Genomic DNA, 14314 nt, shown 5'->3' on the forward strand with positions numbered 1-14314 from the left:
AAGTCAAGAGCAGATCCTGTCACTGAAAATGTTCATCAGTCAGTTAAGTCTTGCTGCATTTGATGATATTACAAACCACAAAGTGTCATCTGAGCTCCTGCGTCTCACAGCAGACAATGTTTTCCTCTACATGGCCCCGGCCACCAGCTCCCTGTCACAGGAGTTCCAGCAGGACTCTGTGGAAGGCCTCCCACAGTTTCATAGTCTCCAAGTGTATTGTGAAGATTTGCAACTGGACAATCAGTTGTACAGCAAATCCAATTTCCATTTTGCAGTCCTGCTGTGCCAAGAAGAGAAAAACGAAACCACACAGTGGTCAAGAATGAACAATCTCATTGTTTGTAACAAGGATTTGGAAATCTATAAGGAAAACTGCTTTATAAAACTCTGTATTGCTTTTTCTGAGGAAGAGAATTTCATGTTTCACGTGAATGACCTCAGCTTTGAGCTCAAACCAGCTAGGCTGTATGTGGAAGACACCTTTGTTTACTACATTAAGACTTTGTTTGATACATATCTTCCAGAAAACAAAACTGCTTGTAAATCCATGAGTGCTTCAGATGCTACCCTGATAGTGCCTGAACAAGTGAGAGAGCATGCAAGAGCTTTAGTCAAGCCAGTGAAGCTAAGAAAATTAAAAATACAACCTGTTAATGTCCTTGTCAGTATTCATGCTTCATTGAAACTGTATATAGCCTCAGATCACACCCCTCTCTCCTTCTCTGTGTTCGAGCGAGGACCCATCTTCACCACGGCCAGGCAGCTTGTCCACGCCTTGGCCATGCATTACGCTGCTGGAGCACTTTTCAGAGCAGGTCAGTACTTTTCCTTAACAAGCAACCTTTTCATTGTGTACCAGGATTCTGTGGCTGTAGCTCAAGATGAGTACCCTAGCTGTTAGCCAGATGCGGAATTTTTGTTCTCCTTAGACACTGATAATGATACTTTCAGACACCTCTCAGGTCCTGTCACACAACAGAAGGGAAATAAACCAGCTGAGCAGACACCAGTGAAGATTTGCAATGTTGTGCTAAACACTAGCCAGCCACCTGAAGGCTGTAGCCACCTGAAACCCTGAACATAGCAAAAATAGGTGTTCTAGCTGGCTTAGGTTTTGTCATTTTGTATTATAGCACAAGTTCAGAATCAACCCACATTCCTTACATAAACTCCCCAAAACACTGTTTAATCAAATTATTCAGCATGTTGCTCTGCGTTCAGAAGTAAATTATAGACCTGAACGTTGTTTTGTTGTTAAAACTCCTTTTGGCTGCAGTTTATGATTAGGAATCTGTCTTTCTTCATATAGAATTCAATCTAAACTGGCACACAGATGTTTGTTTTCCTTTGATCCAAGAACTATGAAGTTTGCTGCTAGTAACTTTTTCCCATATAGGATCAATAGCAAGCAATTAGTCTTTTTAAGTTATTGGGTACATTTTGTTTTCCATAAATACTAATGTAGAAATAATGAAATCTGGTCTCTGATGTGTCTTGGTGCAGCACAGAATTTGTGCCTGGGACAGAAGGAAGCTCTTCCATGATCAAACAAAAGTAACATTTTCCACACTGAAATGTGGGATTTATTTTCCTGCAATATTAATAGTCAGATTTTCTGAAATCCTAATGCTTCAATTTGGACTGGAAGCATAGCTGCAAGCTGACTTCTGTGCACACTTTCCAAAACTGTACACGTGTATTTCATGTGTTTATAGATGCTGACCTTGTCTTTCACTGTGTGCATACCTGGCTTGCACAGCTGACTGTGACAACACTGTGCACAGTTGTGCACCAGAACAGTGTACCAGGTCATTATTTTGCAATATTTTTTATTATTATAAAATATATTTTTATTATATTTTTATAATTTATATCAATTATCATTTGCAAGCAATATTACGTTTGCAAAATTTCTGTTTTTCTTTTTGCTACTTGTTTGGATTTGTTTTGTAGTTAAATCTCATAGTACAGAAGGGCAGATCTAGTTGCTTGGTAATTAAGAGTGAAACTCTAGCCAAATATGGTCCACAGTGAAAATGCTTCTGCCCCATCACTTGGTCTGGGATCAGTGCTGTATCTGAAATCAAGCTGATGTAAGTATTAAAAACTGAGGTTTGCTTTGGTGGAACTTCTCTTCAGGAAAATACATATGCATGTATACTTAACTCCCATTAAAAGAACTAAAACTAAAATGTATTGTTTGAAAGGTGTCACCATGATTAAGATGGTGAATTGTGCTGATTAATGTTTGCTTTAGCAAAGAAAATGGTTTATGTTGAAGACTTTGTGACACTTGTCAAAAAAGCCAACTGTGTCAACAAAGTAAAAAAGGAAGGAAAAATCAAGCACAAAGCTTTATATGATCTGCAAACCCTGAGTTTTTTTCTCACCATTAGCACAATTGGTCTCTTATGGAAGAGGACCTCGTGCTTCTGTGTTTTAATTACATTAATGTGGAATATGGGTTGTTTGAACCCCTTCTGCTCACCACTGTCTCATGCATAGACCATTGGTAGCACAGACAGTCTTCCCATACAGCCATACCTTATACTCAGATATACACTCTTTTGCTCTTAGCTGTGTGCAGGACTGCTGCTGACCTGTGGAAGGGGGCAGGATTTTCCTCAAAGCTTGCTGAAGGGGGTGCATCAGGCTGCCCTATGTGTTACAAAGGAGTGGCCAGAATCCATTCAAGCCATGCATGGGGCTGGAGAGCTCTGTTCAAATATGCTGGTTAGCATTGCTTATCTCAAATCAGCCAAACTTGCAATGGAAATCTCCTTTTCTAGTTCATTTGTCCCCTATATAAAAGTTAATAAAATTTTATTCAGAAATATCACATCTGACCCTATAGTTGCCTATAAAGAAAATTCACTGGCTCTCTGCTAATTACCATCATATTTATTTCATGTCAGTGGATATAATTACTGGGCACAAGTGGGAAATGGCAGCCTGACATAATACTGTATTTCTGCAGAGTAAAATGCCACACAGAGCTTGTGAATTGAGGGGTTATTCCTGGTTCCTCATTCTCCTATTCCTGACTTACTCCCACACCTTCCTCCTTGGGTTGGGTGCTCCAAGCTGGCAGTGAGGAGCCATTGGGTTTGCCCTGAGCATTGGCTGAGGAGGGTCACCCATGCTGCAGGTTGCACATTATTCCCATACACTCTCCAAGGGTGAGCACAATCCATCCAGAGAGCTTCCCAAACCTGACAGGCAGGGACAGATTACAGCAAACCATTCCTGGCATACCAGGCAACCCCTCAGTTTTGTGTTAGACTGTTTTCTTTCCTGGTTTTTATCTGTTTTACATTTCCTGAAATGCTGGCTGGCCCGGCAGGAGAGTGGAGTCTCCCATGTCCCAGGCTGGTGGTGCCTGCTGGGGATGTTGCAGGGCACCAAGGCACTAAGCTGAAGTGTCCTGTAGCCACTTTACATCACACCACCACATAGGACAAGGAATGTCAAGAATATTTAGGGGGGAAAAATCTCTAAGGAATTATTGCAATATTATTGATCAGAAAAAGCAGAGAGAACATCTCTCCCATCTGTACACGCCTCCCCCACCCCTCCAGCTTTTCAGCACTTCACACAGTGGCAAAGATTATTTATTAAAAATCCTACAGTGAGGGAATTGCAGACCCAGCCTGGAGCTCTGGCTTCCCCTGGTCCTGGCAGGAAAGGTCTGCCAGGGGATGCTCCTTTCCAGGCCAGCAGGGCCACAATGTGTGTTGCTGCTCTGTTCATTGCGTTGCCAGTAGCACTTGGGTTTTGTTTTTGTAGTCCATCCCACCCTGTCTCTTATGTCCACTCTGGTTCCCGCTTTTTATATTACAAGTACTGGAGTTCTCAACCTGCCAGAACTGAAATGTGGGACAGATTCAACAAGAATAATAGATTTTCCGGGAGCTTAGAATGATAGTATGAGATTAATTCATTTCATATGAGTAACATTTTCTCCTCCGTTCAGTTTTATGATTCAGCCTTCCACAGGAATGACTGGGAGGGGTTAAAAGAAAACAAGAAAAGCATCTGGATAGCAGGAGTTCTCAATGATGAGATGGGAAGGAGGAGGGCAGAGCGCAGATGAAGGGCCCTCCTGGGAGAGCAGGAGGCCAGTCTGTCCATCCTTCTTTCTTCTGGCCCTGTCACACCTTGTGCTGCTCTGACAGTGCCAGCTGAAATTCGTGGTACCAGGGCTCAAAGACCAAACAGTTCCTGTTTCACATTTATTGCCATTTCTGAATTGCTCTCTCTGGGCTGCCAAAAAAAGAGTTATGCAGCACTGTTTCCCTAATAAATCTGCTGCCTACCAGCCTGAGAAAGACAAGACCTGCACATAGCTTTCCAGCAACAGATTGCTGCGTGCTCAGCCATCCAGCAAGCTGCTGGCAACCCTGAGTTTATATAGGAAATCAGATCTGCAGATACTTCTCCTGGGATATGCATAAGGAATACTCCCCTATGAGTAACCTAATCAGCATGTAGATGTCATTGCTGTTTACACAACTGTACTGAGCAGAAGACATTTGTCTGGCTTTCACTGCACTCTGAAAGAAAATGATCAGCTTAGAAGGGTTGGGATGGATTTAAAATAACTTCTTAAGCACTTGTCAAAAATCTGCATCCCTTTTCCTAACACTCCATCAAGCAATTGACCTGCACACTCCCGTAAAGCAGTACATTGTATCAGTGTAAACTCCCTGTCACAATTCTATCGCATAAGGACGTGAAATCACAACACTGCCTTATAGTGTCTAAAAACAACCCAACCATCTGAGCTTGCAGTCCCATTCCTCTGTAGTTGTGAGGCTCTCGCATCCGCCTCCCTCACACACTTTTAGCAGAAATACGGGAAGCTCCTGGAAGGAAGTAATTCTAAAGCTATTTGTGAGTTTGCCAAAAGGATTTCTTTGATTTACGAAGTATGAAAGATTGCCATTTCTGAATTCATAGTGGATGAGTTATTTCCTGTGTTTTGCTCAAAGGAAGTTCATAATGCAATGAATTCTAGTGTGAAAAAGATAATTAAGGAATAACCTTTTCACAACTGCTGCTTCTGCAGTTTTTGCAGCTGTAACATGTGTCTTGTTTCTCCACACAGGCTGGGTTGTTGGATCATTGGAAATTCTTGGAAGCCCAGCTAGTCTGGTGAGAAGCATAGGGAATGGCATAGCTGATTTCTTTAGGCTCCCCTATGAAGGGCTGACCAGAGGCCCGGGAGCATTTGTCAGTGGAGTTTCCAGAGGAACAACATCATTTGTAAAGCACATTTCCAAAGGTAATGAGCTTTTACTTTATTACTCCAACTACTGCTTTGTTGTCATGCATTGTTAAAAGTTTTAAGCACTAAAGTCTGTCCATCCTTCAGTCTCCTGGCCCTGCCATGTCTTGTGGTGCTCTGACAGCACCAGCTGAAATTCCTGGTTCCAGGGCTCAAAAACCAAACAAGTCCTGTTTAACTAAGCTAAGAGGGTAACAAGCTCACGTGCAATGTTTCATGTATTAAACAGATCACCACTTTACTGCAGTGCATGAGAATGTTTCAGAAACTTCAGAATTTTAAACCTCCCAGTGGGAAATAGATATTCAGTCAGCAAATATTTCATGTGATAACTGCAGAAGTATTAAAGGTGTTCTGCACTTCTGCTAGCCATCAGAAATTCTACACTCGGTCGCCTCATTGTATTTGTTATTTAAAAAAAAAAAAAAAAGAAGTAGATACAGTTGTCATAACTGTGTGAGTACGTGGATAGGATTTGACAGTGGGGCTGGCGTGCCATGGGAGCAGGAGGAGCTCCTCCTTTGCAAAGCCTGTACAAACAGTGCCATCGCGTGGCTCCAGCCGCTGCACAGACACAGGGGCTGCCCCGGCGCTGGCTGCTGCTCCAAACCTCCGCTCCAGCCTCCCGCAGGACGCGGCCTCACGGCTCCTTCTGTAAATATTTGTTTACCTTTCCGTCACCCCTCTCTCCATTTAAATTAGCCTTACACAAGTCAGGGAACTGGAGAAGGATGTTCAGATGAGTTTCTGTTCCCCCCGACCGGGCAAACCTGGAGCGGGCTAATGTAAAAGGCGTGACGTGGACCATAGCAGCAGCGTGGTGATGCTTAACAAATAGTAAAGCGTGTTACACATGGGTGACTGTTCACTTGACTTGCTGTTCTGCTCATAAGCTCAGTATTGCAGTGAGGCATACATCGTCTCCGTGGTTTAAATTAAAGCATTCTGATTCAGACCCAAATGTATATCTCCATGCATTTAGGTACACTGACGTCAATTACCAATCTGGCAACAAGTCTTGCTCGGAATATGGATAGGCTGTCACTGGATGAGGAGCACTACAACAGACAAGAAGAATGGAGAAGGCAGCTTCCAGAAAGCCTGGGAGAAGGACTGAGACAGGGACTCTCTCGTTTAGGCATTAGCCTTCTAGGTAATGTACTATTAAATATCAAGTTAAGTGATAATACTGTTTCCTAATCTGCTCACTAGCCTTTTCTAACTGTGAGTTATAATTTCAAATTTGGGGTAGGGGGGCTGGTGTCTTCTTGTGAAAAAGCCTCTCACAGTATGTATATTAGATACTGTTTCTCAAGATCTAGTGATTTTTGTGTATGCTTTTTGCTGATAAAATAATTGTAGATATAGAATGGGTTTGCACTTTCTTTGTGAAATAATGTTTTTGCTCATACATGATGTAGATCCGAGTGGGAAAAAAAGAATAATTCTGCATCAGGCAGCGTGACTTGTAACTAATTCAACATGAAGACGTCATCATGCTGATGTTTACTTTCCGATGAATTATAAGAATGCCTTCTGAACCTGCTTGTTTTTGCAGCGCTGTAGATATCAGAGATTCTTGGGTTTGTTTGAAAACCACTTCAACTTAGTGCAGATGTTAAGTAAGCTTTGATGAGAAATTCTGCTTTTACAAAGGGACCCAGATCATCCTGATTCAATGCAATTTTATTCATCAAGCAGCCAAGTGGTTTGGTTAGAAGTGAAGATTACTCTATCCATTTCAAAATAGTACCTAAAAATTTGAAAACTAACCCACAGTGGAAAAAGTCTCTGTGAGGAGTTTTGCAGTAAGGGGCTGGATTTTCTAGGTTACTTCAACTTGTCACACAGCAAAGGAATGCAGAACTGTATTGTTTGGCAGAGTTCCTCAGTATGGATTAAACAGTATGAATCTCTTAGAGATCAAAGTGACCAAAAGCAGTCCAGTGCAAAGGGTTAGAAGAGCTGAAGCTTGAAAGGATTTGTCCTGTTTCCTAATCTTCAGTAGAGTACACAACTCCTAAATTTGCAACCGCAACCCTGAAAGCCCCAAAGAGGAAGTGGTAAAAATGTTACAAGTTTGGGTTAAGTTGCTGGGAATTATTTTAAGCAATAACATTAGGTGATGCGAAGCACTGTCATTTGATAATGCCTGTAAACAGGCAAGCAAGTGTCCTGGGAGAAATGTACATAAAGGAGAAATTCCATATATTAGTAGCCACTGTCCCAATAGTAAGCTGTTACGGGTGTTGCGAATCAAAGGCAGTTTGGAGGAGGTTTTATTTCTCCCTCTTGTTTTATTGGGCTAAGGGCAGTCAGGTTGAGTTGCTGGCTGAAAGATTATACTTTTAGAAGCACTGTGTCAGCCTGGTGTGTATGTGCTGGTGAAATGGTTTGGTGATCTTGGCTCAGTTATTAATAAAACATCGAGGTATCATGGTGTTTGTATCCCCTTCACTGAAACACCAGAGCCCTTCAGAGCTAAAAACATCAGCTGTACGGCCTGAAGGAAAGAGAAAAACGTTGTAGCTTTGGCTGTAACAAGACAAAGTTTCTGCTGTTCAGGGAAGCTGGGAACTCCTCACACACATGCACAAATGTACCGTTCCTGCACGTCCCCGTGCACAAAGATGCCGTGGTTCACGGCGGTGCACCCGAGCTAAAAACAAAACAAAAAAATAGAGCTAGAATTCCAGCGTCCCCGATTTCCTCAGAAATCAGACTTCATGTTAGAAGCTTAGAGCTTCATATGAGCATTTAAATAGTGCTCCTCCACAAGCTAGGGTCTTGTTTTTATTCCTGCTGTTATTATTTAGAGATTTCTCCCTGCTAAATACATCTTTTCTTAGCAGTGGAGCCAGTGAAGCACCCAGATAAATAGCTACAGTTACTGTATAGCTGGATGTGACAAGTACGGAACTCTCACTAAGGGAGAAATAAAAATATTCCACTTACTTTGTATCAGTTTTTTTATTAAGCATGTTTTTTAAAAAGCATATTTCCTTTGTATAGGCAGCAGCATTCATATAAATTTTGTCAAGACCTAAATTAGGAATAGACCTATGTTTCAATTTATACAAATGTGTCAGAAAGCTGCTGCTGTCCTGAGCATTTATTTTAAAAAATATTGTGGCTTCCCAAAAAGAAAAAAACGGAGTTGTAGTTGAAGGGATGCTATCACTGTGCTGTTTTATTTCCCCAATGCATTCAGAATAAACATGAACATGCTTACTCTAAAAACACTTAAAGTTCTTCATACGTAACAAAGTGAAGTGAAGCTGCAGTTATTTTCCCTCACAAGGATGAAAAGTTTGATGAGCACAGAAATGCAGAGAGCACGACTATTTGAAGCCATAATTTCTATGACTTTCTAATTGTAAAATTGAAAAGTGTGAAGAAGATTTCTACGATGGTCACAGTACTCTCATGTTTGTAAAAGCCATCTGACCTGTGCAGGCAGCTAAGACAATGGCAGATGTAGATTTTGTGCCTTGGTGAAGTCATGTAGGAGCCCTCAGTTCACTGATACATTGTGGTATCTACCCAGAAAGTAGAGTTGCCTTTCTGATTTTTCTGAAAATCTGGCTCACGATGGCCCTGATTCAGCAGAGCACTTAAGCATGTGCTTAAGAGCTTTGCTGAATCAGGGCCAAAATCATGTACTCTCATCTCCTCCTCAGTGCAAGTTGTTCCCTGTGGTACATTCTTAAGTGCTTTGTCCTGTCTCATTTTAAATGACTCAAGCCCTGTCAGGGTGTTGTTTGATTTGATTGTTATCTTTGGCCAGCTGTTGTCTTCTTTTCTAGTTTGGGGGAGATTCCTGGGTAACATTTGCACGTGAAAAGAAGTAACAGCTTATGATAGGTGTGGTTTTTTTTCTTTCATATGTTTAGGCAAAAATTCAGTGAAATTGTTTGTAAAATATTTAGATGTTTGACTCCCCACAGAGGAACTATCCTTTGCATTTTTTGTGACAAGGTCAAACTTAAAATAATAACTTAGAAGCATATAAAAGAGACTATTGAAACTATATTTTCAACTGCTGGTCCTAGTGAAAAATATTATATTGAAGTTGCTGCTTTTAAGAAGTTGATCATATCTGAATAACTAAAACCTGACAATTATTCAAAAAGCTATTTTTAACAGTGGCAGAAGTGCTCAGCATTTCAGTTACTCCTTCCTGCTTTTGGGGAAGTGAATTGAGACATATTGCCTGAGAGTGTAACTGTCCTGGTAGAGAAGGCAAAGCCTGGGTTTCAGATCAGATTTTTGTTATTACAGGTGCTAGTGGCTTTTCTTGCTGTACACTATCACTGAGTCAGGGCCACTCTATGTTTGCCTGTCTACAACACAAGATACCACAAGCCAGTGCTAATCCTGAAATTGTGTGCTATTCCACATGCTAATTGTTCACCGACATTAATGCATGGCAACAGGTGCTCTTTTCTTTGAGCTGAATTTTTATTTGATGTTTGCTGTGATGAGATTATGCTTCAGCCCCGTTTTTGGTGTGAAATACTTGAGGCAGTCCAGGAAAACAACAGAGAAAAGGAAGCAAAATGGCTTCAGCTTGGCCAGCTTCCAGCCTCATGGTAAAGCATGGCCAGTTTCTCTTAGTGGGGGATTTTTTCCGATTATGTCTTGGTCTGAAAGAGTTTGTCACAAGCAATCCGAGCTTTGCCAAGGTTTGCAAGCTGTGCTACGTTCACCAAACTTTGTCAGACTGTGCACGGACCAGTTGCTGCCTGTAATCAAATTCTTCTTGAAGTAATCCAGTGATATAGTCTGAACTATCTGAATTTTGTAGTTATCAAAGAAACTTTTTTATTGTTAGTGAGCAACATGTATTAACCAGAGTGTACCCCATCTGATGTTTAGCAGATGTTATGTTGTTGCTGGAACCTCTTTGGTCCAGTAATGGAAGAATATGTTTTTGTTTTGTTGCTTTGGTTTTTAATTTTATTGAGGTTTTCTTTTTACATGCATAATCTCTGTGTACATATGTGGACATGCATATAAAATCAAATGCCTAGGGTAAGAAAAAAAAAAGAACAATGGAGAATGGTTTCATTTAATAAAAAAAATACTGGTCAGGGGACATTACAGGGAAAGGACAGGGACATCAGTAGGACACTGTGTGTGAGAGAGAATGAGACTGGGAAGGGAGGAACCACTACATGTGGTTCCATGCTCTGCTTTCCTGATACCCTGCTGAAATCTGTTGGGGAGAGACTTTCTGTGGTAAGTCCATCCCTCATGGTGCTTCTGCCAAGAACTCAGAACGCAAGAAGCCACAGGGACATAGGGAAGATGTGCTTTGCACAGTTTCTGGTGTGAGGAGTGCCCTGAACCTCATGTGTGTGTCACCACCCACTCTCACACTGTTGCTGGGTTTTGAGGTTGCTCAGGCGTTGTCCTGTGTTTTTTTTCCTTTGCTCACACATGCTGCAGACAGGAAAGGAGCTGTACAGATCTGGATTCCCCACGCAAGGGTGGTAGGGCCAGCCAATCCTCAATGAAAGGAGCAAGGTTATCATTTATTTTGTGATTTCTGGGCATGGCCATGACACATAAATGAGTTATGGCAGTGAGTTGCATCTCAAGATAAGGAATTACAGAGGAAAAGATCATTGGTTATATTTTTTGCAGGTAGAAACAACAAGGCTTGCAAAAAGATTTGAGGTACAAAAGGGCAGTGTCTTCACAGGGAAGTTCAGAGCATGCCTAAAATGCCAGAGTAACAGAAAGTGTGGGATTACTAAAAACTGGCTAATTAAGCTACAGATTATTTGGGGCACTACATAAATATTTTTATATAACACAGTCACAGCAGTTTCCATTCTGTTTCCTCATCCTCGGAGCCTAATTCCTGCTGAGCAGTGCCCGGAGCATACCACAGGTCCTTTGGAGTAGGCTCTTATTTATTGTTACCTTATAACTCTGCTCAAGTGTATTGCAGTAAATAATTTACTAGTGCTAGGACTTAGGTGGATTACATTTTATAAGGCAATAACTTCTGTTCTGAAAGTGCAGCTGTTGTGGATGACCTCAATAGATAGGGTGAAGAAGGTCACAGGATAGTATAATATTGTAGCTTAGCAGAATACTGAGTATTGTTTTATGCCTTCAAATGCATCCCAATTGCACAAAAGACTGGACAAACAATCCCAATTGTGTAATGTGGTGTTGGGATATTATTTTAGTTGAGCAGCTGGTAAGTACTAATGAATTAAAAATTGTATCATTTCAATGGCATGGCATTAAGGAAAAAGCTTCATGGCCTTTATGGTACAAAAGGTGAATGTTCAGCAGCACGCTCAGCTTCAGTGAGTGACCTCAATTAAAACCAGGCATCACTTCAAAGATAGACCAGCATTTTCTGTGGAAATACTATACTTTTGTCAAAAGGCTAGTCCTACAGAATTTGAAGAATTCTCTCTAAGAGGAGAGGAAGGCATTTATGGGGGATGCAAGTTTCCTGAATTTCTGTGAGATAGTATCCCAGGGACAAGGATCTGGGGAAATGTGTGCTGCTTCTCATCCTAGTCTTTCCTTTGGACAGTGACTGTGCACAAATACAATATTTGTTCTTGTTGTTCAAAGTCAGCAATTTCTTTATTTATCCAGGGACAGTAACTAAAACCATCTGAAAACCAGTTAGCAGCTCACTGCCTAGTTTACACTGGTAAACACATGGGGCCAAATACCTCAGTCCAAATCTGTGGAATTATACCTGGATTTCCTTCCACATACAAAGCAGAACTTTCAAAGTGTCTAGGTTGAGGTGAAAATGCCTAGTAACCAGGGTGACACTCAGTCCTACTCCTTAAATAATTGTTTTATCTTGATATTTGCAGCTGCAGGTGCAAACTGAGACCTGCCCAAGAAGCCTGCAGGTTTTCACTGAGCAAAGCACCTTGGGTCAGGCAGACTGGTGTCACTTTGTCCAATCCTTGTACCCTCAGCAATCTCCAAATACCTTATCTATCAAAATTACAACAACTAGAGACATGTCTGTGGTTAAGTGGCTAGCATAAACTCAAGATCAAAGAAATGCACCACCTCACATACCTGTTTACATTTAGGAAGATTTAAGTTGAGGCTCTCTGTTGATACTAAAACTGGGAAGGTCACTATGTCACTTGTAAAAGTTTGACCCATGCGCATTAAAGTAAAATATGATGGTTTTCACAAAAAAAGTAACAAAAAGTCTCAAAGTCTAATTCTGCTAATCTTAGTAATATATCAAAAGTTGCATGACCTTATGAACATTTCTGGCAGTGGAAGAGGATATAAAAATGATCTATTGAACACAAGCAGTTTTTATTCTCATGAAGTCAATCTCACACTTACATGTAAATCTCATTTCCATAGCAGCCAAGCCATCCAAAACTGGAGGATTTTATTCCTAGCCCAACATTTTCAGAATTGTGACACAGAATGAGCCAAATTAAATTAACTCAGCAAAAGCATTTAGCGTAAGTAGCTGAAAGAGGAAAACATATTGTAAAGTTAGGTGATCTAAACGTTAAAAAAAAAAAGGTTAAGATCTAACTTTACTGAAGCTAAGACAGTCTTTAGCTAATTGGTCACATGCTAAATAGCTGTATAAGAATTGGGTACAGACTCTAATCCAAACAATATTCAGGTCCAGTAGTAAGATTTCCTCTTATTCCGGAATATTTTTCTTGACTACTTACTGGAGACTCTTGTTTTTTCAGGTGCAATTGCTGGGATTGTGGATCAGCCGATGCAGAATTTTCAGCGAGTATCTGAGGCCCAAGCTTCTGCTGGGCATAAAGCCAGAGGGGTCATCTCGGGTGTGGGGAAGGGAATCATGGGCGTCTTCACAAAGCCCATTGGAGGGGCAGCTGAGCTCGTCTCCCAGACAGGTTACGGTGAGTTTCATATTTCTAACACCTCCATTTAAATTTTAAAATGCTATTCAGATACAACCTGCTAAGTCTTCTTTATCCAACTCAGTATTGGGTGACTTAGAGAAAGGTTTAGAAATGCCACTGCTAAATACTTACAAATGCTCTGCTGCTTTTCTGAAACGCCATCATGTTATGCTTCTCTCTTGTGTTACTGATCAGCGATGTACAGCCACAGAAACACAGAATGCAGAAAGCATGAAGTAATTCTTGGAATACAGTAGAATTAGTTACAGAAACATATGTGCTTGCAAAATAGTTTTTGACATAAAAGGATTAGAGCAACACTATGTCCAATTACAGCGTTATTTTGAGATTGCTTTGTTATGGCAGGGAAAGATTTGGGATATCTCTACACAAAGAGAGAGTTACGTTCCTGGGAGAAAGAAGTGAGTCATGTAGTTGGAGCATCCCCTTTAAACTGGAGCTTCACGAGAAGACAGTCCTGTTTTCAGATACATAGGTAACCTTAGAGCAACCAGAGGTGGGGTTTCCAGCTAGACTTAGCACTTAGTGGCACTGGTGCTAAATCCTTTCAAATTGATGGGGACAATTCTGGACAAACAGAAAATGTAAAAGATAAAAATAAAATACCAAATACACTAATTTATTTGTTTCCAGTATCAATAAATCACTTTCAGTTTGAATATTTAAGAAGAAATGGTGTTTGGAGGGAGTCAGGGAAGAGAAGGACAAAGTATCAATAATTCTACCTCATTAATTATACCAGACAAACCTTGAATATTTAGGCCTTTAGTCACTAGCAATATTTATGCTTGTGCTGTGTTGATTAGAATATGAGTCATTCTCATAGAGCTTAAGTTTAGGATGCTTCCCACAACATTCACAGCTCATTCCATCTACTAAAAGAAATAATGAAACAATTATTAGAATTCTTTGAAATCTACTTTATCTTCTTTGTATGAGCATACATAATAGCTGCTCTCCTGAATTACATACCCCATAGGTGCAAAACCCGTATGTGCAAAATCAGGATTTTTCTGTTGTCAGCCGTCTCTGTGCTGGCTTTGCTGCCCAGGACATTGTTATTACGAGATTTAATTCTGCTGCTGTCTTTATCAAGAAACTCACA

General features: G+C 40.8%; 1 protein-coding gene across 9 annotated transcripts in view; it reads left to right on the plus strand.

The window, feature by feature from the left end:
- The window catches only part of VPS13B (vacuolar protein sorting 13 homolog B), a 422306-nt gene that overhangs the window by 398184 nt on the left and 9808 nt on the right, over positions 1–14314 (plus strand). For all 9 annotated transcript variants that reach the window (XM_015617450.2, XM_015617453.2, XM_015617455.2 and 6 more), the window contains 4 exons: positions 1–815; positions 5108–5284; positions 6270–6440; positions 13009–13185. In XM_015617450.2, the coding sequence (XP_015472936.1) occupies positions 1–815; positions 5108–5284; positions 6270–6440; positions 13009–13185 (1340 nt within the window). The remainder of the gene's footprint in view (positions 816–5107; positions 5285–6269; positions 6441–13008; positions 13186–14314) is intronic.

This window comes from Parus major, chromosome 2 (genome assembly GCF_001522545.3).
Source record: "Parus major isolate Abel chromosome 2, Parus_major1.1, whole genome shotgun sequence".
Lineage (NCBI taxonomy): Eukaryota > Metazoa > Chordata > Aves > Passeriformes > Paridae > Parus > Parus major.